At 35.8% G+C, this 27,854-nt stretch overlaps 1 protein-coding gene and 2 pseudogenes across 1 annotated transcript; 1 reads left to right on the top strand and 2 right to left on the bottom strand.

Annotated features, from left to right (window-relative positions):
* Positions 1 to 16,795: 16,795 nt before the first annotated feature.
* Positions 16,796 to 17,476, bottom strand: LOC145803940 (L-type lectin-domain containing receptor kinase IX.1 pseudogene; annotated as a pseudogene).
* A 64-nt stretch (positions 17,477 to 17,540) lies between these two features.
* Positions 17,541 to 18,398, bottom strand: LOC114311097 (L-type lectin-domain containing receptor kinase IX.1-like). Its single transcript, XM_082897321.1, has 2 exons — positions 18,188 to 18,398; positions 17,541 to 18,073 (listed from the first exon to the last, which is right to left on the bottom strand). The coding sequence occupies exons 1-2, from the start codon at positions 18,396 to 18,398 to the stop codon at positions 17,541 to 17,543; spliced, it is 744 nt and encodes a 247-aa protein (XP_082753447.1).
* A 2,881-nt stretch (positions 18,399 to 21,279) lies between these two features.
* LOC114311096 (ornithine decarboxylase-like) lies at positions 21,280 to 24,033 on the top strand (annotated as a pseudogene).
* Positions 24,034 to 27,854: the final 3,821 nt, after the last annotated feature.

Genomic DNA, 27,854 nt, shown 5'->3' with positions numbered 1-27,854 from the left:
TAAAACTCCAAGATTTTAGCTTCTTGGAGAAGCTAAAAGCTTGGTTAAATCCGTCCATAAGTGTGGAGGATACAATCTGTGCACTCCAGCTGGCACAGTTGGCATCCACAAACTCTGCAAAAACTGCAGGAAAGCTGCCGACCACTTGAAGTGGTCGGCTAGCTACTTACACTGGTTGGCCGACTAGTGAAAGTGGTCTCCAAGGAGACAAAGTGGTCGGCCAAGGGTAGGAGTGGTCTGCACACAAAAAACAAGGTGGTGGCAAGGTGGCCGATCACTTTTGGTGGTCCAAAGGCCACCAAGGCCAGTTGGCCAACCAGAAAACTGGCTAGCGGGGAAGAAAAGTGGTTTTCAGGGAGAGAAATTGGTCTCCAACCCTCACTCCACCCTCTAAGCAAGGAAAACAAGGTTTGTGGCAAAAGCAAACCAAAAAGGATGAAAGACGAAAGTCCGTGGGTCAAGGCGTGCAGCCGGAAGCCTCGAAAACTAGTCTACGGGCACCAAAAGTGGTCTATGAGGAAAAAGTAGTCTATGACCACAAAAAGTGGTCTCCCAGACCTCAGTGTCCCTATAGGCAAAGGCTACAAGGCATGCTTCGAAAACCAAGCCAAGAGGAGAACGTTAAGTGGTCCCGAGACAAGGCGCACGACCAAAGACTCCGGAAGCCGAAAACTAGTCTCTAAGAGGAAAAAGTGGTCTACAACCACAAAAAGTGATCTACAGACCTCTCTCTCCCTCCAGGGAAGGGAAAACAAGGTTTGGTTCAAAACCAAACCAAAAGGTAAGCAAGACAAGGCGTTCGGCCGAAGGCTCCGGAAACTGGAAACCAGCCTACAAGAGGGAAAAGTGGTCTACAGACCTCTCTCTCCCTCCAGGCAAGGTCAACATGGATTGGTCCACAAACCGAGTCAAAGACAAAGAGTTTAGAGGCCTGGAGGTGAGGCACTCAGCCGAAAACTCTGAAAACTAAAAATGAGCACAAACATGTGATATCATCGCGTGCTCAAATGATGATGTCTGAGTCTTAAGGTTGGTCAAAAATAGGGTGTCTATAGCTATGAGCAACACACCGATCCCATAACCATACTGATTAGACGCTCTGTCGAAGTACATTGTCCATGGTTCCTCTTCTATCTGCAGGATGTCTTCATTTGGGAATAGATACTCCACTGCTTCATCATCTCCTTCTACTGGGTGATCCGCCAGAAATTCCGCTACAGCTCTCCCTTTGACTGATTTGCATGTGACATACTTGAGGTCAATCTAGGAGAGAGGAAGCAACCAACGAGCTAGCTTACCCGTAAGTGCTGGTTTCTCAAAGAGATATTTGATGGGATCTAAGCTCGAAACCAGAATTACAGAATGAGCTAACAGGTAGTGTCTCAACTTTCTTGTTGCCCAAACCAAAGCTAAGGAAGCTTTCTCGAGAGGAGTGTAGCGAGTTTCATATTCTAGCATCTTCTTGCTTAGATAATAGATGGCCTTCTCCACATTCGCTTTTGATTCTTGTGCTAGCATGCACCCCATGATTGAATTTGTTACTGATAAATACAAGATCAATGGTTTCCCCGGTTCTGGTGGTGACAATACAAGAGGATTCTGAAGGTCCTGCTTAACCTGCTTGAAGGTGAACTGACACCGATCATCCCATTGGAATTTCTTTCCTTTCTTCAACAGACCAAACAGTGGTTCACAAGTCAAGGTTAATTTTGAAATAAATCGTCTTATGAATTGAACCTTACCTAGAAAGCTGCGCACCTCCTTTTCAGTCCTTGGTGGTGGCATTTCTACGATGGCCTTGATTTTGGAGGGATCTACTTCAATTCCCCTTTGTGTAATCAGAAATCCCAACATTTTTCCTGCAGTTACCCCGAAGGTGCTTTTCTGTGGGTTTAACCTCAGTCTATACTCCTTGATCCACTCAAAGAATTTTTCTAGCGCGGTGTAGTGACCTTCTTGCTCTTTAGACTTGACAATCATATCGTCCACATACACCTCAACCTCCTTATGGATCATGTCGTGCAAAATGGCAGTTGCGGCCCACTGATATGTAGCCCCGGCATTTTTCAGTCCAAAAGGCATAACTCTATAACAATAGGTACTCCACGGCGTGGTGAAAGCAATTTTCTCTCTATCCTCCGGTGCCATCGAAATCTGATTATACCCAGAAAATCCATCCATGAATGAAAGCTAAGCATGGCCAGCTGTGAAGTTTACTAGTTCATCAATGTGTGGCAATGGAAAATCATCTTTCGGACTTGCTCTATTTAGATCCCGGAAGTCGACGCAAACCCTAATTCTGTCGTTCTTCTTTGGAACCAGAACAATATTTTCCAACCAAGTCGGGTATTCAGATACCATCAAGAAATCTGCATCAATCTGTTTGCTGACCTCCTCTTTAATCTTTAATGCCCAATCTGGGTGAACTCTGCACAGTTTCTATTTAACTGGTCGGGCCTCGGGGTTAAGAGGGATCCGGTACTGTACAATCTTAGGATCTATTCCAGGCATGTCTTCGTAGAACCACACGAAAACATTTTTGAAATCTTTTAATAAAGCGATTAAAGGCTCGTGTTCCTCCGAAGACAACGTGGATCCGATCTGGACCAAACGGGGATCCTCCTCAGTACCCACATTAATTGTAGTGATTTCATCTATGCAGGGCTTAACGTGCCTCTCCTCCTCTTGGTCAACCAAATTTTTCAAAGCCTGAGGAATTTCTTCCTCTTCGTTTAAGTCAAAATTTTGAAAATCAAGATCAGTGCAACAAACTAAAGCACAGAGAAATAAGCAAACTCTATGACATTCCCATTAGTAAAGTCTGGGTCCTCGGTTACAGTTGACTCAAAAGAAAAACTAAAAGAAGACTTTGACAGGACTTTGGCATTCGGGTTACCACTCCCAGAAGTACCAGACTCAGAAGAACTCGAATCTAACACCGCCTCTACAGACTCGATGGAATCAGATTCGGACTTATTATCCAATTCAGAACTGCTGATGATGCCCTTTTCAAATTTCCAGATTAGGTGTAGAGCCTCAGATGCATCCACAATAAGTTTTGAGAAATCTGCTTCTGGTTTATCCCCAATCATTGAGATAGTAAAACTATCCCGTAAGTTGTCAGACTCAGTTCTGACAGTAGAATTTGTTAGTAGGTCAGTCAGTGTTTTTCCCAACAGCTCTTCTTCTTCAACGTTCACAGTTACAGTCTTGCCTTGACGTGTATTAGTACTCAGGTCCATCTACTCATCTTCCTCTTCCAATAACTGGTGCCTGAAGAAGATCTCGAACCCGGGATAGATTGTCTTCGTCTCCTGGTCAAACCAAGGCTCTGGAAATCCACAAAAGGGAAAATCTTCCCCTTGGCGAACAAAGCGTCCGTTCAAGGTTCCCCGTATTGGTTTGTGAACTAACTTATATTGTTTTCCATCTTTCTTTGCTTTAATTCTTCCTCTCAATTCAACCCACTTCCTTTGCCAAGTCTCAGTAGTAGGTTTGTATCCCAGCCCAAAAGTGTGGAGGTTGTGAATCAGCTCCTTGGTAACAGCGTCTCCTTGCCTGCCACTCATTCCTAGTCCTGATCTAGGCATATGCCCCTGTTTATTCATCATGTAGATGGACTGAGCACTCACATAGATTCCGTCAGCTTCTGCCATGATAGATTGGACTACCCGGGCTTCTGTTAGTGAGAAGCCAGAGAGGAATACATCTTCTTCCCCGTGTATGATTTCCAACACTAGTGTGGCAGTTCCCTGGGGAGGGTGGATTGATAAATTACCATAGACCGTAGCAATCCCACCTTTGAAAGGGTATTTCACCAACAGATGGCCTGTTGATGACACAGCTTTTATCTGATGCAACCAAGGCCTTCCCAACAGTAGATTGAAGGTAGCCGGAACATCCATTACATGGAATTCTACCTTATGTTCGGATGGGCCGATCAGGATATGGCTCTTGAATGTTCCCATGACATCCAGGCTTGTATTGTCATAAGCTCGGATGGCTTGAGTTGTGGGTGTGAAGTCAACAGGCCTCAAACCTATGGTATAAGCAGTTCGTGCCGAACACACATTGATCGCCGATCCAGTATCTACTAACACTACTGGAATCCATTTCTTTTGGCTCTCCAGAGTTACATACAAGGGTCAGTTGTGGTTGGCACCCTCAGGTGGCAGCTCTTTATCTGTGAAATATGTCATTGGTGGAACATCGCTGGATGTGACTAACAACACCAGTTGATCAGCGGTAGTGTCGATAGGAAGTTTGGTGTGATTCATTGCCTCTAGCAATGCTTGCCTATACTCCTGGGAAGCCATTATCAATCCCCAGATTGAGATATCTGCCTGAATCTTCTTGAGCTATTTCAAAACCAGGTTGTCTTCACAGTCCTTCTCTTTGGTGTTATCAACCTCTTTGTTAGAGGATTTTAGTTGATCTATAGCTGCAGGTTTGAAGTACCGACCACTCCGAGTCATGTGACTGATTTCGTCTGTATACCACGTATTGTTAGGGGTATTGGATTTCCACCCTTCGTCTGTGTATGCATGACTCAGATCATTATCTTTCCACCACTCTCCAACAGTCATGGCAAATCTTTTATCAGAATCTACTTGGAGCATGTTCACATCACGCCCCTCAGCAACATAGCTTTCCTTTTCCAACTGTGGCTTTGGTTTCTAGCAAGGCCATGTTCCTTTGAATTTCTTCCATTCTCTCCAGCTGGAATTATTCCAGCACTTGTTATGTACTAGTAATGGATGTGGTCTCAGCTTTTTCCTTCCTGACCCCTTTTGTCTGTTCCACCTCATCTAGTTCTTCGTCACCAAACCAACCGTTGTTTGTTTCTGGCTGATTTGAATCCAACCAGCCTATTTGGACACTGTTTGTTTCCTCTTCTTCAAAGAAGTAGAGATTGGCTAGGTCTTCTTCTATCTGAACTAGATTCTCTTACAGTTTGGCCAAGTCATTTAGGCCTTGTTCAGGCCAATCATTCTGATGTTGCCCTAACTGGCCTTCCCCAATAGCATTGACACTGAGAACATTCAGCAATAGGACCACTGGTTTTGGCTGATCAATGGCCACAATGTAAAAGCTGGGATCATACTCCTCTGCAAGCGAAGCCCCCTTTTCTATGACATAGGTATCAAATAACCTTGTCTTTAATGCACTCTCCTCTTTCTCTGTTCCTGTCACAACCTTTTTGGGTTGGATTTGTAGGGTTAGATCCAACATGCACATATCCGTGCCTTTTGGAATAACCACCTTTGGTTTTGGTAGGTGGGATGAGGTAATATATGTGCTTGGGTTGAAGGTAGGTGGTAGTGTTTGGATGTGGTTAATATTTCTGGGGGGAGGGACTTGGTTATGTGTAGGAAGTGGGTTGGTTGTCACATTTGGTTTAGGAGGGGCAATGACTTTGTTGACAATGAGATTCCGGATCTCATGATGTAGACAATAGCATGAATCTGTATGATGGCCATGTTGTTGGTGGAAAGTACAATATTGGGTTGGGTTATGTCTAGCTGGCAGTAGGTCTGGGAGAGGGTGAGGATCAAGAGGCTTGAGATGCCCCTTGTCCATCAACACCTTGAGGGCGCGGGTTGGACTCATATGGAGGGAAGTAAAAGATCTTCGGTTCCAAGGTTGACTATTTTGTGAAGTTTATGAGTTTGTGGTAGCAGCAAAGGGATCGACCATCTTGGCTGATGATGTAGCAATGGTACTGACATCTCCAGGCTGTGGAATAGTGCTAGTACTAGCATTGGTACTCTGAGTGAATGGCTTTTTTGCAGGTGGTTCACTTGTTCTGTGGATGATTCCCTTTTTTTGAAGGCGCTCTCCATTTGAACCCCTAACTCATGTAAGGAAGCAAATGTGGACAACAGTGCCACTATCATTCTCTGCAACATGTCTGGCTCGAGGTTTTGGACCACTAACCTGACTTGTTCTCTTTCAGAAGGTCTGCTCGTCATTCTGGCTGCATTGCCCTCCATCTTGCCACAAAGTCAATGAAGGGTTCTTTAGGGTTCTGAGTGGTTGCTTCCAGCTCACTGATTGTTACTTCTATCTGAGTATTGTATGAGTATTGGTTAACAAACCCCTCAGACAGTTCTTCCCAATTCCGCTTTGTTGAGTCCTCCAGTTTGGCGTACTAGATGGCTGTTACATCTGACAGGGTCCTCCCAAATAATGAGATTTTTTGTGCCCAAGATAAACCCATGGGCCTCAACACATCTGAAAACACAATCGGATCCCCGCTCCCCTCAAATCTATCGATGTGAGGCATTTTGAATTTTTCTGGCAACCTGACTGAAGCCTCAGTGTACCCGTCCTCAATGTCGGAAATTGAATTGAAACCCTATGATTTCTTCAAGGCTTTCTCAAGCCTAGCAATTTTGATCACAGCTGGATCAACTTCATTCATATCGAAGGGAATGGTTCCCGTAGGAGGTTGTACCGGAGGTCTATAAGTTGAAGCTGTTGGAAACATCTCCTGAGGATCTGGGACCTAAGGAGTTTCCAGTGGTGAAGGGAGATTAGGATTTGGCTGGGCAGCCAGGACCGGATGTATAGTGGATGCAGATGCCCCAGATGGGCGTCGCAGTTCAACGATGACTTCATCTTGTGCGGCCATCCGTTGGTTGACCGTATCCATAATCCTTTGGACTGCTGCCATCATGGCAGCAACTTCTTCTGTGTTTTGTGCTGGGTTCTGTGCCATTGTTGGACTGGATGAATTAGGTGCTGGTGAGTGAATAGGAGTTTGCTGAATGCTTGGTACTAATGCTGACTGTTTGTTCCTTCTTCGTCGAGTAACAGGCGGGAGAAAAACTAACACTAGTTGACTTTCAACAAGATCTTGCGTTTTACAAAGCCTACGAGAATGAGTCCAAACAACTCGGGGGATATTGAGTCTTTCTGAAGCTATGATGAAAAACAACCTAGCAAAAAGAAAGAAAGAAAACATATTTTAAAAAAACGGACAGCACTTCAGCCCCAATTTTCAATTAATCACAACATGCAGTTGAATTGTGATCCCCACTAAACTTTTTTCTCAGACCGATTGCTCATTTGTACCACTGCTATGAACCACCCTGTATATTTCACTGTAAAAGCACATACCACATAAAAAAAAAAAAATCAAAACACCCTTATGAGGGGGTAGGGTTACCCTGTCCTAGATTTTGACATGATCTAGGTTTCACTATTTCAAGCATGTGGTTTCATAACATCTTGTACGGGTAGTATCCTGTCCTAATTTGAATAGTCACTAGAGCGTACTATATGCATTAAGTCAAATAGTCACAAAGGGTACCTCAGAAAGACTACCTAATATACCTCTCACACCTAACACCGAGAAGTGAAAGGAGGATCAAGCGGTACAGTGGTAATCCAGATCCAACGGTTGTGTTCCCAACTTGATAAAGCCCATGACCGGTCAGCCTTTTAGCAAGCTTTATAGGCAAGCCTTTGGCAAACCGTCCAGGAATAACAGATGGCAAACACAGGGACTTAGGCGCACCAATGCAAATGCAATGCAAAGAACATATTTATGTAGATAAAATTTCACATCATGATGTTTGAGTCAAGTTTTCTAATTCCCCGGCGGAGTCGCCAGAAACTGTAGCTCGGCTTTTCGCACTTCCTTTCGAAAGAATGAATAGCCCTTACAGTTCAGACTCCACTTGTGTGTTGGTTCTGGTTCTGATTTCACAAGTGCAATGTGAAACAGTGAAAATACAAAAAGAGTCCAAATCCGACAATTTCTTTTGGAAAATTGATGGTTGAATCAAATGCCAAAAATGGACTGCTTTTCCAGATATCAGAGTCGCCACCTAAATATTTATTTTGGGAAATTTAGGAAACCCATGACTCGTGCGAAAGGCCATTAGTCCGTCGTTACCAAAGTGTCTTGGTTCAGGGACTTAGGTATGAGAGGGGAATGTCAATAATTGAACACCCCACTCACCCGATCAAAGATCGGCCTCTACTAATCATGATGTAGTTTTTATATACATTATATGCTCTTGCTCTATATGTAACATACAAGTATAGACTAATCTCACGAAAAGTTGGAATGTTTGATTTCGTGTTTGTTTTGAAAAAAAGTGTTTTGAATATGTATCACTTAAAATGGTGATCTCATATATACATGAATCAAAGTATCCCAATTCAAGTGATTAGCCTTCATCCACAGGCATTCAAACAGGTATATCAAATAAGCAGTTAGCCTCATGGTAGTATGTTTGATATGACAGCATTCACACTTATGTAATATGCTAAAGCAAAAATGCTTATCTTAATGTCTTAAGGCGAGTCCAAAAAGAAAGCAAATAGTTAGAAAAAAAAAAGCGTGATCCTAATTTAATGACTAATGCAACACAAGCAACGTGCAATTAAGGTTCGGCTACTAGTATGGCATGTGAGTCAATTCAAGTCATGTGATAGCGCATGTATGCAAGTAAGGAGTTTGAATTTGACATTTGAATAATATGATAAGCCGAACTTTTATGCATGTAAACGAATGGATGCAAATCATGGAAAATGCTAATTAAACATGATGTCCCTAATCTAACCATCATAAGCAGTGAAATAAAAGGGAGAAAGAATGGGGGTTGGAAGACATACAACTTACTACATATTTGTCCTCGTAAAGGAGGGTCTGAATGTCCAAATGTCCGAATAAATAATTATTACAAAGCCGAATTAATAATAAATGAAAGGGGCTGTCTAATTTATTACAATAATAATTTGCAATAATTACTCGATGCTCCTCAGGAATTATTCTGTCTGCCTTGCTGAGATTTTCTCTGTTTCACCCCTGGTTACTGCTTTCAACCAAAAGTGTATTGTTTTGCAATTTATTGGAGCCTTGCCGACCCCAAAATGCGACTCAGTCGAGCCCCAAATAAATCCAATACTTTGTTTTCTTGTGGAAATCTGTTTTTTGTACTTGAGGTGAAACAGTGCAGATAAGGTATTCCTAGCCATGTGTGTCTTTGTTTTACCCTTCTCTATCATAGAAAATACTCAAGAGAGGGTTTGAATCATCTCCAAAATCATCAATTAGCAAGTTGATTGCTTGATGATCTCGGATACAATTTGGACAATGATTAATAAATGCAATGAATAAACAACCACCCCTCCCTTCTATCATGAAGTGAATTCAAGAAGGGAAGTCGAGACACTTCAAGGTTCATCAAATTATCATGAATTGATGCAAGACAAGCCTTGACACAATAAATTCGGTATAACGTCCGACCAAATTCAATTAATCATATTGGTTCTTTATGTTGGTTGTAATCCAATTTTAACCAATTTTATTAGCCTTTTTTATTACCTTTCCATTTCTTTATCTTTTCTACTGTTTGTGCAAAAGTGATATTTACGTCCACTAAGTCCAAAACGCAATAAAGAGAAACAAGCATCAACTTAACCCAAGAAACAAATCTTATTTTCCTCGGGAGAAATTACAAAGGAAGAGTCAAACTTATTTACAAGCGATAAGGGATTCCAAGTCAAACTCAAGATGTGCAACAAGGACTAGTCAAACTCAAAAGAGTGATAATGACTTAGAAAAACCCAAACTTGAGTGATAATGACTTGAAATCCAAACTTGATAATAAGTGAAAATGACACTTTTCTTAGTGATTCCCAAGGGTCAATTAGTCCCTTACAAGTAAAACACTGATGAATAAAGAGAAATGAAAAATAAAAGATTGCGCTTTAGTATAAGAACATGTATACATTTGAGGTAATGAACCTCCAAAGAATTTAAACCGTTAAGTATAAAGCGTTTTATGCCTTTGGTAGTAAATGCTCTAAGAGATTTAATCAATAAGCATAGAACATTGTATACTTTTGATAATGAACCTCCTAAGCATAAAACGTTTTATGCCTTTGGTAATGAATCTCCAAAGAGATTAAACCATTAAGCATAAAACATTTTATACCTTTGGTAATGAACCTCCTAAGCATAAAACGTATTATGCCTTTGGTAGTGAATCTCAAAAGAGATTAAACCATTAAGCATAGAGCGTTTTATACCTTTGGTAATGAATCTCCAAAGAGATTAAACCATTAAGCATGGAAGAGTTCATTTCTTATACTTGAACCACAATCTTAATTTTTCACAACTTTTTAATCGAAATAAGCAAAGAATGGAGGGAGGTTGCATAGATGATTATGCGAAGTTGATTAATTGGTTAGTACAAACAAACTTGATGTTTAAAACATAAATTAATGAAATAAATTAAACAGCCCCCTAAATAGCATACAATAGTGCGAAAATTAAGCTATAAAAAGCGAGCAAAATTAAATAGGATCAAGTTAGTAAACAAGTAGAAGGAATGGTGGCTAACCCCTCCACTTTTACAACTTCAAATCACATAGTTTAGATGTTGAAAAGTAGCCCCCAAAAGAATTTGAGAGAAACCTACCAGTTTTACTAGTTACCGCCGGAGGTTACTATTCACCGCCGGAGGTACTATTCTCGTCGGGGTTACTATTTACCACTAGAGGTTACTATTCATCCGGTGGGGTAAATTATTTAAAGTAATAAATTACAACAGTTTATATACAATATTTAAATTACAGCAGATATATGGGTGGTGCAACCTTCCCATTAAAGCGATAAAAAAAAAAAACAGTTATGTGAAAAGAAGTAAATGATGTATTTAAACAAATTATATCACATTTTTAAATTAGATGAAAATTTGCGAAAACTCACCTTTTGGGGAAATGATGAATTTTCTGAGTCACAAACTTTCTTTTGATTGCTCTCAAGTTTGTGGAATGTGTTCTCAATTCTCAATCCAAAATTTGGAATTACAGTTTTAGTGGTTGGTTTTTGAATGGTGTATTGATGAAATGGAAATAAAAATATCAAAGAAAATATTTTATTTTCCCTCTCTCTCTAAACAAAAAAAAAAACTAATTTTCTTTCTTTCTGATTCTTTTTCTCTCAAACTCTCTCGCACCACTTCATTTTCCTCTCTCTGATTAGCCTCATTCTTTTTTTGCTGGGCCTCCCCCTTTTTTGAAATCTCACCATCTGTGTCCTTATATAAGCAAATTATAATAATATAATAATATAATTATAGAATTATTATATAATATATGGTTATATGCATATAATATAATATATATATACCTTATGTTTGATTTGGATGTCGGCAGCCGAAGGCTGACCAACATAAAAAGATTTTTTTATTATTTTCCTTTATAATATATATATATATATATATGTGTGTATAATATAATATCTAAAATATCTAAAATATATAATTTATACCAAAATACTAAACATATAATATAATAATATAATTTTTTATTATTTTATTTTATATATATAAAATATATAATTTATACCAATTTATATAAAAACACCAAAAATATGAATAAAAGTATGCAAAATTAAAAAAATATTAAACTAGCGAAATATTTAGTATTTTAAAACGATTTGGCCATAATGGTGAAGGTTGGGATTAAAGTTCAAATTCTATCTCTTTTACTGAGGATTCTGTGAGAAACACATTCTAATTATCATCATCGGGTAATCAAAAGAAAGTGCCCAAGTGTTAGGGCCAGTCAAAATGGGGTGTCTACAATCACATGGCAAACTATCAAAATAGCCTTGCCCCAAAGATTTGAGGGAGCACTTGAATCAATAAGCATAGCATTCGTCAAGTCAATTAATGTTCTATTTTTTCTTTCAGGTACGCCATTAGATGAAGGTGAATATGGTGGAGTAGTCTCATGAATAATTCCCAATGACTCAACAAAAGAGTTGAATCTAAGAGATTCATTCTCCCGACCTCTATCACTTCTAATTCTCTTAATCTTTTTACCGAATTGATTTTCTATTTCAAGAAGGAATTCTTTAAATTTCTCAAACGCATCACTTTTATTTTTTAATAAATATACGTTTGTGTATTTTGAAAAATCATCAATAAAAGTGATAAAATATCAGTTACCACCCCGAGTTAAAATTCCTTCAAACTCACACAAATTAGTATGAAATAATTCTAGCAATTCGATATTTTTTTCAACACTTTTATGAGGACTCTTGGTAATTTTTGCTTTACTGCAAATTTCACATTTTTCAAATTTTTTTTGTCACTTTAAGAATTAATCATAAACTACTCATGATTCCCACATATTTACTGTTAATACGACACAAGCGAGCATCCCAAAAATTAATAGAAGACTACATGTAAACCGAATTGGTAGATGGTTTATTAATCTCAACATTCAATTTGAACATCCTATCACAAGCATAACCCTTACCCACAAAAATACCCTTCTTGGTAATCACATATTGATCAAATTCTATAGTTTGCTTAAAACCAGCCTTATTCAACAAATAACTTGACATCAAATTCTTCCTCATGGACGGTGTATAAAGCACGTCTTTCAAAGTAAACACATGTGCAGAGGTGAACTTAACGTCAACCTCACTACTCCCAAGTATCTTGGTTTGACTAGAGTCACCAAGCATAATTGTTTTCTCATCATCAAAGGGAGTACACACCTTGAACCAAGCTTGATCATAACAAACATGTCTATTGGCACCAGAATCTGCCCACCAACCGTCCACATAATTAACCATGCAAATGTCTGTAATCATCGCCACAAATGGTTTCTCAATAACGTTAGCCTTTGGGGTAGGTGTATGTTTTCGAAATTTGCAAGTTCGAGCAATATGCTCACTTTTGCCACAGACAAAGCATGCAAAATTTTGTGGAGGTGATGGACATTGGTACTTATTTGGATTAATCCATTTATTATGAGGTTTACCATAATTCTTCATATTCTTTTTATAAGGCTTCAAATAAGCATTCTTGGAATTGTGACCTTTGGGTAAGTTATTATTTGCTGAAACAAAGTTTACCTTTGTGGTAGAATTGTCATTACCCTCTTGTGTTATTAATGCATCTTGGCCTCTATCCTTCTCTTCGACTTGGATACGAGTGATCAACGCCTCTAAGGAAGTCTCTTTTTGTTTGTGGTGCATGCTCTTTTGGAATTCTCTCCAAGATGGCAGTAACTTGTCAACAAGTCCTGTAGCTACCAAGTTGTCACCAATCTTGATGCCTTCAGATCTTACTTCTGCAACTATCATTTGGAAATTTTGTGCTTTCTTCATAATAGATTTTTCATCCACCATTTAGAAGCAAAAAAATCGGTTAGCTGCATACTTTTTTGCTCCTGTCTCTTCAGTATCATACTTAGTCTGTAAAACTTTCTAAATTTTCTTTGCGGAAGTGTAAGTGGTGTCATAGTAATCATAAAATTGATCAGCAAGGCAATTTAAGAGATAAAAGAGGCATTTATACTCATATGTATTATAGGAAGCCACTTTTTCTTCATATGCCTCGTAGTCTTCATCATTCATTTCCTCAGTTGGGATTTTGTTTGTGTTCTTGTCGGTAAGAACATATGTAACTTTCAAAAGGTTGAGGTAAAAAATAACTTTTCCTTTCCACCTCTTAAAATGAACTCTTTTGAACTTGAAAGGCTTGTTGAGATCTCCAATTCCATCATTGGTTTTTTCTGTTACTTGTTCCATGGTTGATCTCCTTAAAATTGTTGGTGAAAATACCAGAAGAATTATATTTCATTGATAAATAATGCAAAGAAAATGAGATACAAATAGATCAGGTTGAGGCACAGATATCTCGTTTTCTTTAAAGAGATCAAGCCTACTGCGGTAGAAAGAACCCAAATACTGATGCAGCAGTCACAAAACTATGACTTGTCCCCTCTAGGATACTATAGCGCGACCACTTGTCGTATGGTTCAGACCAACTCTGCACAAGATGATGAACCCAAAGCTCCACTAAGAAAAATACCATTCTTTGCTAGTAATCTCCCAAGTATAAACAATAGTTGGTGTAGAAAAGAGTAGATGAGAGGAACTATTATAGGCCACCAGGTCCTTACAATTTGCACCAAAAAATAATAATGACCATTAAACTAGAAAAAATGGAAAGTCTCCAAATATTAACTCACCACCGAGTTCATGAATTCCAATTAATCTCCATTCATGAACAAGACAAAAGGTCACCAAAACAATGAATCTCCCTTCATGAACAAGACAAAAGAAGATTCATGAACAAAATATATAAATAAACAAATAAAAGATATTAAAATGGTCCAACAGTAGCTACAAAGGAAAATATCATAAATGCGAACGTGTCAGCAAGGATTGAAAAATCCTTACAGATTAAATTCAAGTCAATTATCAAGCAATTGTGTTGACGGTTCTTTTACCTCAATTAAGAGTCCTTTAAAGTTGCCAAGTGTACAAAAAAGAAAAATTAAAAGAAAAATGATGGAGACAAAGAAAGATGATTAAGTGAACAATCAAAATGACAATTAATTACCTTTACTCTATGATTTGAAAATGAGGTGTAAAATAAAGTGAATGAAATATAAATGACAATTAATTACCTCTACTCCTATGCTTTGAAAATGAAGTGCATAAAATATAAATGAAAAGAAGAATAGAAATCAATTTTCTTTGATTTGAGTTTGATGTCCTTTACAATATAGCTATGAATGACTATTTATAGGCAAATATTTGTAGACAAATATTTGTAGACAAAAACTACCTAATAACTATCATATCCTTCCATCTCCCACACTTCACACTCCATGATCTTCCACTTCATCTATATGTATGCATAACTTCCTTTAATCTACAATTCATACTGTATATTCTCCACTTTGTTGTCCATCATATTTTCGCATGTGTTTAATGATTCATAATTTCTCACAACCTCCAAATGAGTAGGAGAATGTCACATGTCTTGAAATTATATAAATAATAACTAATAATAAAATTATCTATTTATGGTGCCAACAAAATTTAAATTTCACAACTACAAAAAAAAATAAATAAATTATATAGGGAAAAAAAATATTTATAATGAAGTGTCAATGATGTTTTTGAAATTATGGAGACAATGATAGATTGTATTTTGATTGAAAATGAAATAACCAGAAGAAGTTATATTATTCTATACATAAATTTGTTTAAAATTCTATTGGAAAAATTACAAGAAAAAAAAAATCCCAAGATTTGAACCATGTTACAAAATAAATTCTGAATTTTTAATTTTATCAATTTAAATTCTAAATTTTTGATTTGTTTTCAATGCAAACTATTTATCTATTTTTGTTAAATAAAAGGGACAAAAAAATTATATTTAGTCATTAAACTGAATATAAGTGTATAGAAAATATCTAAAATATAATTTTCGTTGAATTTAATGACTAATATATATATATATATATTTCATTTATTTTACTTAACAAAAATAGACAAATGGGTTAGATTGAAAACAAATCAAAAGTTTATGGTTTAAATTGACATGTCAATAAAAAATTTAGAATTTATTTTGTTACAGGGTTAAAACTCTAGTTTTATTATTATTATTATTATTATTATTATTATTATTATTATTATTATTATTATTATTATTATTATTATTATTATTCTCCTAATTCTATTTGCATATCATTACTTTCAAGTGAGGATAGGAGATTATTGCATTATGTTTGATTAGGATGCAATAAAAATTTTTAATTATTTTTTGCTATTAATTGGATAAAAAGAGGAAAATAATTTGAAGTGGCATAAGAGTATCTTGAATAAATATATTATTTTTTAGATGACTATCTAAGTAACAATATTTGACATTTTTAATCTCTAAACATTCCCATAAAATTCTTATTTAAACAAAATATAAAAATTACGAAACTGTCCAAAGTAAATAATAAAGAAAAAAAATGGAAAACACATCACACAAAATAGGGGCAAAATGGAAAGAAAAATTGAAGCCATCTTGTACTGTAGCAAGTACTAACTCTCTCTTATATATAAGTGTATAGATACAAGTAACCCAACACAAAAATACATAACATTACACAAAAATGAGGAAATCCATTTCTGCATGCACCATAAATTGTCTTACTTTTACCAAAATATTATATAATATTTGTCACAAAAATACATAATATGTATCAAAAAAATAATAACAAAATGCATTCCCTTGTACTATGGGCACTTGCTAGGGTAAACTACTAATAGGTTCTAATAGTTGGATTTAATTCCCATCAAATTCTATTGAAAATAAGTCCTAGTACAATCATCACTAAAAATATTTTTTTGTGACCATTTTTTACTTGTCGCTAAAAATTGACAATTAGTGACTTTTTTGTCACTATTTTTATAAATTGTCGCTAAAACTTACAATTGCTTAAACATGATTAGTGACAATTGTCACAAATTTTTCCCCAATTTTTGTCACGAATTTTTCAAATTGTCGCTGAAAATTAAAAATTAATGACTTTTTTTTTTAATGATTTTTTTAAAACTATTGCTAAAACATGATTAGTGACATTTTTTGTACCATAATTTTTAAACTGTTGCTAAAAATTAATAATTAATGACATTTTTTTAATGGTGTATGATAAAAAATGTCATTAATTATTATAAGACTTATTAGATAATAAGTCTACTTAATAGGACCAACACGTTAGCCTCCCTAATTGTTAAGCTAGTGTAAGTTTGTCTTTATTAATTAAAACTTATTGATTAATTTTTGTATCCTCAAATATGCAAATAACATTCAAAATGAGATAGATAGATTAGATATGTACAAAATATTCAAAAAGAAGGAACTTGCATAACATGAATTACAACATAATTAAAATATAGCTTGATTGACATTCTTTTACATATTTTGCAGATAAATAATAGAAGAAATTATTTTTTCGTTAATTTATATTACATAGATTCCTTCAATTTCACTTGATCATCATTTACAAAAACTAAACATGTTGCTATAGGCATTTTTGCTGCAAGAATGGGTAATGGAGCTTCAAAATTAAGCACATGAATTGCTTGGCTAATTGAAGGTCGGAGATTCTGATCTGGGTGAGCACACCAGAGCCCAACAATCATCAAGCATTCCATTTCCTTCTGATCAAAATCTGGGCAAATCTTTGCCTCCACCGCCACTTCCAAAACCCTATTGGTACCATAGAGGTCCCAAACCCACTCCACCAATACCATCTGATTTTCTTCGACATTTTCGTGAATGGATCTTCTTCCACAAGCTATCTCCAATGCCATAATTCCTAACCTGTAAACATCTGATTCTTTGTTGGCTTTACTTGTAACTAGGTATTCAGGTGACATGTATCCTCTAGTCCCTGCCAAATTAGTGGTTTGCGCATTTTTTCCATGATCAACAAACCTAGCTAATCCAAAATCCCTAAGTTTAGCATTGAAATTTGAATCCAACATGATATTGTTTGATTTTACATCTCTGTGCACCACGCACTTTTCCCAACCTTCGTGTAGATAGAGCAATGTCGAGGCCAAGCCTTGTGCAATTTTGTACCTTATTGCCCATGTCAACACACTTTTTTCATTGAAGAGATAATCTAGGCTTCCATTTTCCATGAACTCATAAACAAGTAAGAGTTTGTTTTTGTCATGACACCAACCAAGTAGTTGCACCAAATTTCTATGCCTCAATGATCTTCACTTCAGATGCATACTCCTTCATTCCTTGTTTTGATTCCTTTGATATCCTGTTCACAGCAACATAAAAATTAGATTCCCTCAAGAAACCTTTATAAACCCCACCAAATCCTCCCTCTCTAAGCTTCTGTTCATCCGTAAAATTATTTGTTGCATGGAACAATTCAGCATATGAAAACTTCTTTGGTCCGATACCTGCATCGAATTCATCATCAATGGACATATGATGAGCAATCTCCCCATCTTCTTCTTGTGCTTTGCTTTTCTTCCACTTGACAAAGCCAAAGAAAGCCAACCCACCAACTAAAGCAGCTGATCCAAGACTCAATCCCATAACCACCAATGCTATTTTGTTGTTTTCACCCTTCTTTCTAGGGCTAGAGGTAGCATTGGTGCTTGGAGTGGGACTAAGATTGGGACTAGGACTAGTTGGCATGTTGAATTGCAAACTCGAATTGAACGACCATGATTTAACAATATGTTTCTCAAAATAATCTCCTGTTCCAGCTGAGAAACCTATTGTGACCCATTATGGTAAGTACTCTCTCAAGTCAATCGAAAAACTAAGGGTAGTTTCAATTATGTTATTATCTATGTATCTGGTGAAAACAACACTCAAATTTTTCAAACTAGAATCGTAACTAATCCAAGCTTCATTCTCTTTCTCATACGTTATGTCATTAGAACATGCTGCAGTAGCATTAGATGTCATAGAGTTGATATCAATACCTATATGAGTAACGTTGGATGGGTCCCATTCCCCATTTAGATAGGTATCAAACTCTACAGCAACAAATGGAGTCTGAATAGGGGGGTTGAATGACAACATTGGCAGACCCATGGCAGCACTTGGTCTGAGTTTGAAAGTGGAATTATGAGGAAGAAGGAAGAATGCGAGCCCGTCTCCAAAATTCAAGTTTCCTTGTGAATCAATGACAAACGAAAAATAGGTGTTGAAGTTCGCCAGTGTTCCAAAAGCTTTGTTTCCAAGGCGAAGAGGATCTTTATACGAGGCTCGACTGGCTTGCCACGTTTTGTTTGTAGCGGTGATTTGGATGCCTTGGTTAGAAAAATTAACTTGTCCTTCTACTATTGTGTCGCCATTTTGAAGTGTTTCATTAAAATTGGTGAAGTTGAAGCTAAGTGCAGTTGAATGAAGAGGAAAGTAGTAAAGGGTGATCACAAAGTAGAAGGAGAAGAACAAGAAAGAACAAATATAGTGATCCCAGTTGTTCCTCCTTTGGGTGTTGCATCCGGACTTGGTTCCGTGGGTGCCGGTTGTTGATTATATCTTGTTTTCCGTCCTTCAATACTTTGTATTTAAGTTGTAGAATGTTTTGGGCAGGATTGTTACAGGTTGGGTGTGATTGGGAGCAAATGGTTGCTGCTCAGAATTTTGGTTCTTCGCTCGAGCGAGCTCTTTGTTTTAGTTCCTTCGTTCGAGCCAAGGTTCCTTCGCTCGAGCAAGAATTGGGTCCTGTAACTGGTGGCTCGAGCGAGAAGTCTTGCGCTCGGATTGCGTCTGCGTCTCTTTTTGACCTAATGGTTTTGATTCTTGGCTTGTGCGAGCTTTCCTTCGCTCGAGCGAACAAGCTGTATGTTTTGGGTTTCTTCGCTCAAGCGTGCTTCTGGGTTGCAGACCTGAAGCTTCGAATTGTTGGCTCGAGCAAGGATTTCTATGCTCGAGCGAGGTTTTTTATGTCTGGTCGCTCGAGCGACCATTCCTTCGCTCGAGCGAGCATCGATTATATCAGTTGGCAGCAGCGGGATTACACTTCACTTTTTGAACTCTTTTTCTTCTCAAACCCTAGATCCATCCTCTTTCTCTCTCTCTCTCTCTCTCTCTCTCTCTCTCTCTCTCTCTATAAACCTTCTCTCTAGGGTTTCATTTAGTTCTTGAGTGTTTCTACCCTAGTCTCTTTGTAAGAAAGATAAAGGGTGGTGTGGGCTTTCTTTTAATCTAAAAATTTATGGATTTGGAGCACTTTGGATTTTCACCATCTTCTCCTTTGGGCTTCTAATTTCGAGGTAGGGACACCCTACTCCATCTTATGAGTCTTTACATAAACTTGGGTCATTTTGATTAGTTGATATTGTTGGGTAATATTGGGAAAGTTAGGGTTTGTTATGTAATTTATGAAAGAGGGGTTTTCAAATATTAAAACCCATGTGTATGTGAGGTATTGAAAAATTGGAATTATTGTTGTTAGATTGGCGAAAGTGAGCCTTGGGGTTGATTTTGAGAAAGGGGAATAATGCCCTAACTATTGTAATAAATTAATTTGTATAATTAATTTGGGGAAAATGTGGAAATATGAAATTGAGTTGAGAATAATGAAATTGGGAAATTATGGGATTGAATGGTGTAGTTGGATAAATTAATCACTCACCTATGGAATATGTTGATATTATATCTGTTTGATGCATTTATTCATTGTTTAGAAATAACTGCTTTGGGCTATCGGTGGAGGATAGTCTTGATTGTTGTAGACATTGTATGTTGATTAGGGAAAACTGAAACTAATCGAACGTGTTGTGTCATTGAATACGCCGGTTGAAATAATACAGCAAATATGTGTATTGATTGATCATTGTCTGTGATGGAGTGCTTAAATACATTATATATGTATATTTGTCAGCGAGGAGATAGGGGATGTACTCCAGTGTGTGGGAGGAGATAGGGGATGTACTCCACACACATATGTGTTCATATACTTTAACACATTGTCTTTGTATCTTTGTTCGGGAGGAGATGGGGGATGTACTCCATATGTGTTTATATACCTTAATACATTGTTTATGTATCTTTGTTTGGGAGGAGATGGGGGATGTACTCCATAGATAAGTAAGCTAGCCGGAGTGTCCGGGGTAAAAGTCCCGAAACCTTATAATTAAAGTGCATGAATGAAGTTGTCAATTGAAGTAGTAATTACGTGAGATGTAGTCTCATTCTGAATTGTGGGAAATGGAGGGGTTAATAAGTTGAGTGGTAGTCTCACTTAAATTGCTTGGGTTAGATAATGAACCATATCTAGGAATTTAATTGGATAAATAAGGGAGGTGGATGAAAACATGGATGTAATTGTTGTTGGGCTATGAGAAGGGTGTGAATTGGTTTACACGTGATAATCACTTATCGAATGATAATGTTTTAGTTCTGAGCCATGTTTGTGAATCGAAATTGTAAAAGTAATGGAAAGTGAAATGAAACATGGACTATTTGTCATGGAACTGGATTGTATAATAGGTCGACGTATATGTGTTAACCTCTTATTGAATGCTAATGTTTTAGTTAATTCTCATATTTGGTTTAGGATATCTCTACTGGGCATTAGCTCACCCTATATGGGATATCATTTTCAGATACAGGTGGTATGTAACCTCCAAGGACATGGCTTGGGAGGCTTAGTGACTGGAAGATCTTTTGATGTTATTTTTGTGTTATATGTAAATCAAGCCAAGGGCTTATTTTGTATAAAGAGTTAGACTCTTTTTTTTGTTGAACCCAAGTGTTGACTTGGAAAGTTGTAAGCCTGTAGGGCATTTACTTTTGACGTCAATATATAACACTTTTGTAGTAAACACTCTAATTTATGGAATATATTGTCTATTTTTTGTACCATGAATGAATGATTTATGGGTTTATTTTGAGGGCGTTACAACAAAGCTGAATAGGTGATCGGTAGGGTTTTCAAGGCCAAGAGTTGTAGATAGCCACAGCCATGGTTGGGTGTAAGGAAAACGAATTCTTGATGAGTGAGTTTGACCTATAAATTACCAAATAATTGATGGTGATTGGACATTCAGGAGTGTTTTGGGAAGATGGTTAAAAGCTATTTTTTGATTTTGTTTGGCTTTTTGTGAGAGATGGAAGTGGGTTAAAAGTTGGAAAGTGACTTTTAACCCACTTCCCAAAATGGCCCTTATTGTTCCAAAGTATTTGAAAAGTCTGCGTATTTATTCTTTTGGCTAAATTATGAATATACTTATTGAGATTTGATTAAAATACAAATTGTTCTCTATAGTTCTAAAAATTACATTTCACCCTCTAAGGTTTCTAATTTCATAATAAATCGCCCATTTTATTAATAAATCATCAAATCAATTGACAATTTTTAATGATGTTAGAAATATGTTTCAATTAATAAGTTAGGTAATTTTATAATTGTATCGGAGAACAATTATGAATTTAATTTTTTTAGTTAATTCTATTAAATAAGTTTTTTAAAAAGGGCGTGTTTGTAATTTTTTAAATCACAGAGGGAATTTGTACTTTATACAAATCTCAAAAGATGTATTTGTAATTTTTCCTATTCTTTTTTAGGGTACATTAGAGCTTATACGTCCTAGGTTGTTTAAAATGTGAATTGATTTTTATAATTTTAAAAATTACTAATTTTATAATAAATATTTTTTTATTACAAATTATTAAGTTAATTAATAATTTTTAATAATATCAAAAATATATTTCAATTAATAATTTAAATAGTTTTATTATTGTCAAAAAGAAAATTAAGATCCGGAACCGAATTGCAATTTGCTCATTCGGGTCAAATCTCCCGGACGGCAGCGGCGCTAGATGCCCGCTCGGTCCAAAATACAGCACTCTTCCAGAGGAGATCGCATCGTTCCTTCAAGCCCCCCAAACCTCACCGTCTCCGGCATATCTTCCCACATCGGAAGCGACGTTATTGAGTAGGGCTTATTTCTAGCTTATTTCAGTTTTTAGCTTAATTTAAGCTATTTTGATGCGTTTGGTTCAGCTTAACAATACAGCTTATAGCTTTTTGTAAGTCAAAAATTAACTTATTCTTTGAGTGGGGGAGGATAAGCTTAATTTATAAGTCAAAAATCAGTATATGTTCACAGTTATAAGCTATAAGCTGTTAGGCTATAAGTTATAATCACTTTCCCACAACTCTACCAAATGGGGCCTCTGGTGCATACAAAGCCGCCATAGCAGTGGCGAAAGTGGTGTTCGATGCGGCGTCACAGCTCGGCTTGCCTGAAATGCACGTTCTTAATATCGGCGGCGGTTTTACAGCAGGTCCATAGTTCGACGAGGTTACTACCACCGTTAAATCCACCATCCAAGGGTACTTCAACGAACTTGGTTTGACCGTCATTGCTGAACCGGGGCGGTTTTTTTGCAGAGTCGGCTTTCACGTTAGCCACCAACATTATCGGGAAGCGTGTGAGAGGGGAGCTGAGGGAGTACTGTATAAACGACGGCGTTTACGGGTCCATGAATTGTGTATTGACCATGCTACTGTGAATGCGATGCTGTTTGCGTATAGGTGAGAACCCCAGGTGTGGTGGAGCGAGGACTTATTATTGTTCGATTGTGTTTCAGCCCATATGCGATGCCCTTAACACGGTGTTGACAGGTTACCAGTTACCGAAACTACAGGTCGACGATTGGCTGGTGTTTCCAAACATCAATAATCATAGAGAGTTTTAATTTTACAACTTTAAAAAGAATGCTAATACCATGGTAAAACAATAAAAAAACCAGTAATAATATCACATTATATATGAACCCCACTCCTTATCACACCATATCACATCACTGAAACTCTTTTTAGAGTTATAAAATTAAGGCTTGGTGTGACATTCTAAAAAAAATTTAAAAAGTCAAAAAATTACTAAAAAAGTTAAAAAGTTATCACTATTCACAAATTAAAAATATATAAAAAATTAATTTACATAATATTTTAATACAAACCAACTAGTTGACGTAACTGGTACTGAACTGATTAGAAGTGCACTTATTGGGCTGTAAAAGGAAAGAGAAAAAAAAAAGGTATATATATTCATTAAATTGGAGGGTAATGTTGGGTCAGTGGAGGCCTATCACGAGTCTCGTTTTGATAATCTGAACCGTTTAATGTATAGAACTCGTCGAGTACTATAAGGCTGTAAAAAATTACGTTGATCGAATATCGCTAACTATATGATCAAATCAGTTTTGTATAAAAAATAGATGGTGTTATAATTAACGATTGACAAAAAAACTAACACGATCAGATAGCTATCGATATCCGATCACCTTGAGTTTTTACAAACATATATTACTCGACGAGTTCTACACATTAAACGGTTCCGATTAGCAAAACAAGACTCATGGTGGACCTCTAAGGGCCGAACAACACCGTCCAATTCAAGCCCGAAAAGGAGGCAATCATTTCCTATCTTTTAATTTGCCCACTGCTCTATTAGACTGTACGAGCTACATTACTAACTTCTCTTATACACTTATTTATATAATTTTTTAATACACATTTTTTCATAAAAAATCAAAAAATTAACCTAAACATCCATATTTTTTTATTAATTTTCTAATTCAAAAAAGTTAAAAGTACACTTATTTAAAACACTTCAAATAACCCTAAAACATGGGGGCGTATACGGCAACTGTTGGGTCAAATTTCAATACATCAGCCCTGTTTGGTAGAGTTATGGGAAAGTGCTTATAACTTATACCTAAATAGCTTATAGTTTATAACTATAAACATAAGTTGATTTCTGACTTATAAATTAAGCATCTCTTGTCCCACTCAAAGAATAAGCTGATTTCTGACTTCCAAAAAGGTATAAGTTATAAGTTATAAGTTAAACCAAACACATCAAAATAATTTAAATTAAGTTGAAAGCTGAAATAACTAGCTTTTAAGTTGCACCAAACAGGCACATCGGTGATTGCGACCCACCTAACATATTGTAATATATAGTGAGACTACAAGACTGGGTTGGTACGAGAACAGAGTTGTTCATTTATTTAGTCTATGATATTTTAATTTGAATAAAGATATATGCATTGATTAGTTTATTAATTAGTATATTAATTGATAATATGACATAATTTAAAATATTTTTAGTATTTATAATTTATATAATGAGGGGATCAATATTAATAGTATACTTAGTGTTAATATACTAGTTAATACACTAATTGATTCATATAATACTACTATTTTAATTTTATTTTATTATGCAATGATATTAAATAAGATGGTATCGCGGTTGTATCTATTTATAAAGTTTCTAATTTTGATCAGAATAGTGTGTTTGGTTTGAATTTTCTGGATTAAGTTTTTTAAAATTGATTTTTTTGATTTTCGTATTTTTTGATTTTTAGTGAATATTTTTTAAATTTTAAACATTTTTTTTAAATTTTTTAGATGCACCTTACTTAGATGTATCTAAAAAATAAAAAAATTGTGAAAAAGTATTTGAAAAAATTAATAAATACATAATAATACAAAAAATATACTGAATTTTAGTATTTTTTTTGTATTTTTGGTATTTAGTGAATTTTTAAAAGATTTTTTTTTATAACTTTTTACTTTTTAGGTGTATTTATGTTAGGTGTGTCTAAAAAATAAAAAAAAATTGATTAAAATATTAAAAAAATTCAATAAAAATAAAAAAATACGAAAAATAAAAAAATAAATTTTTAAAAAAAATATTTTTTGAAAAGTGGAAACAAGCCAGGTGGCTGAGGACAAGGAATACTTTTCAAAAGACTGTTATTAGAAATTATAACATTCATTTATTTTAAAAATCATTCTCTTTTTTGGGGGTCCAATTTCCAATAGTGACTTGCCGAATGCAAGAAGACGTTTCTTTAACGTTGAAAATGAAAGGTATCGAACAGGCCAGAAATAATAAAATAAAGTTGAAACTAATAAATACTTTTCTATGAAAATCAACTAATCAAATTCCAAAATAAGACTTGACGACTCCAAAAAGACTTTACTTCCACCTTGCAAACGGAAGTCACCAGCGGGAGTAATTGTCATACTTTCCTGGAATTTTATTTTGTGTGTCTAATTAATAATAAGAGGTTAAAATGGTTCGTTATTTTTTTGAATTAAACTTTTAAATATATGATCGAAATTTGAAAATTTATGTGCGAACATTATTTATTTATTTTGAAATAAGTAATCGAATATTTCTTATTTGTTTAGGAATAGATAATCGAAGCAACAGTAGAAGCAGACAAATAAAGAAGGTTGAACCATCCTTGGGTGGTCAATTGGCCAATTGATCGGGGGGTTGATCGATGGGTGAAATTCTGTCCAGTTTTACTCACATAAAGAACATACAAGTACAGTAAGACCATAGATGAATGACAGAATATCAACTAGAAAAGCATGGAAGTGGATTGTGTTGTGTTTGTCAAAAAGGTAAAAAAAAATAAATAAATAAAAAAATAACAAACAGATTGACAAACCTCGTAATGAAGCAGAGAGAAAACTTCTTAATCATTATAAAAAATTTTTCCACTAGTTTTGGGAGGTTCTACCATCGTGGGTTTTGTCAGAGTTTTGGGTGAAAGGCTTTTAAGAGTATGGGGGGGTGTGCATTTGAATGGGTGAAATATTTTTACAAGAATAATTTTGGTATTATTTGAGGGGAGAAAATAAATTTGAAGAGTTTTATAATTTATAAGTGGGGGTCTAAAGAAATATGAAATCTAAAATAATTGATGGGATGCTAATAGCAGCACTCCAAATAGGCATCCTATTTTGTATAGAAATTCTGTATAAAAATTAGGCTTAATTATACTAAAATCTACTCAACTATTAGTTAATATCACTCTATCTCCCTCATTTGTCAACTCGTACATATCAATCACTTCAACTATGAAAATCATACAAATACACCATTCTAGAGGTGTTCTAAAGGGGTATGTAACGAGTGAATGTGATATATTTTTATAATTAGAGGAGTTAATAAAATCTACAAATTTATAAATGAAGCATGTAAAATGATATTTGATAATATTGAAAATATCTTGTGTAAATAATTTAAACAATTATGTAATAAATAATAATTTTATTTGCATCATATTTTATTTATTTATTTTTGGTGAATTCAAATATAAGAATTGATATTTTAATAAAATAATTATTTTATTTTATTTTAATTCAGTGAAACAAGTACTATTTATTTAATTAAAAGAATTAGTTTTATTTTCCTTGGTCTCTATTTTTTCAATTTTTGGTGGCGGTGATCTCTTTGAATAATTGTGGTCCAATATATCCACAAATCTAAATCAGCCCTGCTTTTGGCATGTTACTACACTTATTATAGCGACCCCGGTCTTTTCCCATTTGATTATTATATCCAGACTTAGGTTCCGTTTGTTCTGTCATTGTGTAATTATTGTTGTCGTCCTTTATTTTCTCATTTGGAGTTATAGGATGTGTTGGGTAGGTTTATTTCAGGTTGGTTGGGTTCGTAAACCAAGTGTTGCTGTCCAGTTTTTGGGTTGGTTGCTCGAGCCAGGGCTTGGTCGCACGAGCGAGGGTTGTATTTTGTGTCTTCTGGCTCGATCCAGCTTTGCTTCGCTCGAGTGAGCGATTGCGTCTAGTATAGACCTGAGGGCAGTGCTTATTCGCTCGAGCGAGATTTTCTTCGCTTGAGCGAGAGAGGTGTATGTTTTTGAGTTCCTCGCTCGAGCGAGCATTCTGTCGCTCGAGCGTGCTGCTGAGTTGCAGACTTGAAGCATTGCATTTTTGGCTCGAGCAAGATTTTCTTTGCTCGAGCAAGGTTTTCGTGTGTCTGGTCGCTCGAGCGACCAAGTCTTCGCTCGAGCGAGCCTGTCCAGTTTAAATAGGCAGCAGCGGGATTCTAATCAGTTTTTATCCTCTTTTTGATTCCAAAACCCTAGGTCCGACTTTTCTCTCCCTCTACTCACCTTCTCTCTTAGGTTTGATCTACTTAGAGTGAGTTTCTACCTTAGATCCTTTATTAAAAAGATAGAGTGAGTCGAGGGCTTCCAGTTAATCTGAACATTTGGTGATTTGGAGCATATTGGAATTTGGGTATTCATCTCTGTCTTCTCCATTCGGGTTATTTTCTTCGAGGTAGTGATTTCCTACTCCATCTTATAAGTTTTGTTCTAAGTTTTAGTATTTTGATATGTTGGGGGTACTTTGGTAATTTTGGGAAAAATCCTAGTTGTATTAATAAATTAATTTATATAATTAATTTAAGGAGATTGGGGAAATATGGTTAAATTCATGGAATTGAGAAATTCATTGATTAAATGGTGTAGTTGGATAATTTAAATCACTCGCCTATTGAATTGTTGATATATTTATTTTCAGTTTAGAAATAACTGTTTTGAGCTATCGGTGGAGGATAGCCGTGATTGTTGTAGACACTGCATGTGGATTAGGGATAACTGAAACTAATCATTGATTAAGTCATCAATTTTGACTGCTGAATTAATACAGACATTATGTGTATTGATTGTGTGTTGTATATGTTATGTGTTTACATACAT

The sequence above is a fragment of the Camellia sinensis genome, chromosome 12 (assembly GCF_055761805.1).
Source record: "Camellia sinensis isolate YWXY chromosome 12, ASM5576180v1, whole genome shotgun sequence".
Classification (NCBI taxonomy): Eukaryota; Viridiplantae; Streptophyta; class Magnoliopsida; order Ericales; family Theaceae; genus Camellia; species Camellia sinensis.
The sequence above is the reverse complement of the archived record's forward strand: the minus strand, read 5'-3'. Positions and strand labels throughout refer to the sequence as shown.

Bases quoted from the DNA above. Each gene is read 5' to 3' on its own strand.
- LOC114311097 (XM_082897321.1), bottom strand. From the start codon at position 18,398: ATGGGTCTGCCAATGTTGTCATTCAACCCCCCTATTCAGACTCCATTT. The intron at 18,074-18,187 runs GTTTGAAAAATT...GGGTCACAATAG, and splicing joins TTGGATTAGTTACGATTCTA to GTTTCTCAGCTGGAACAGGA.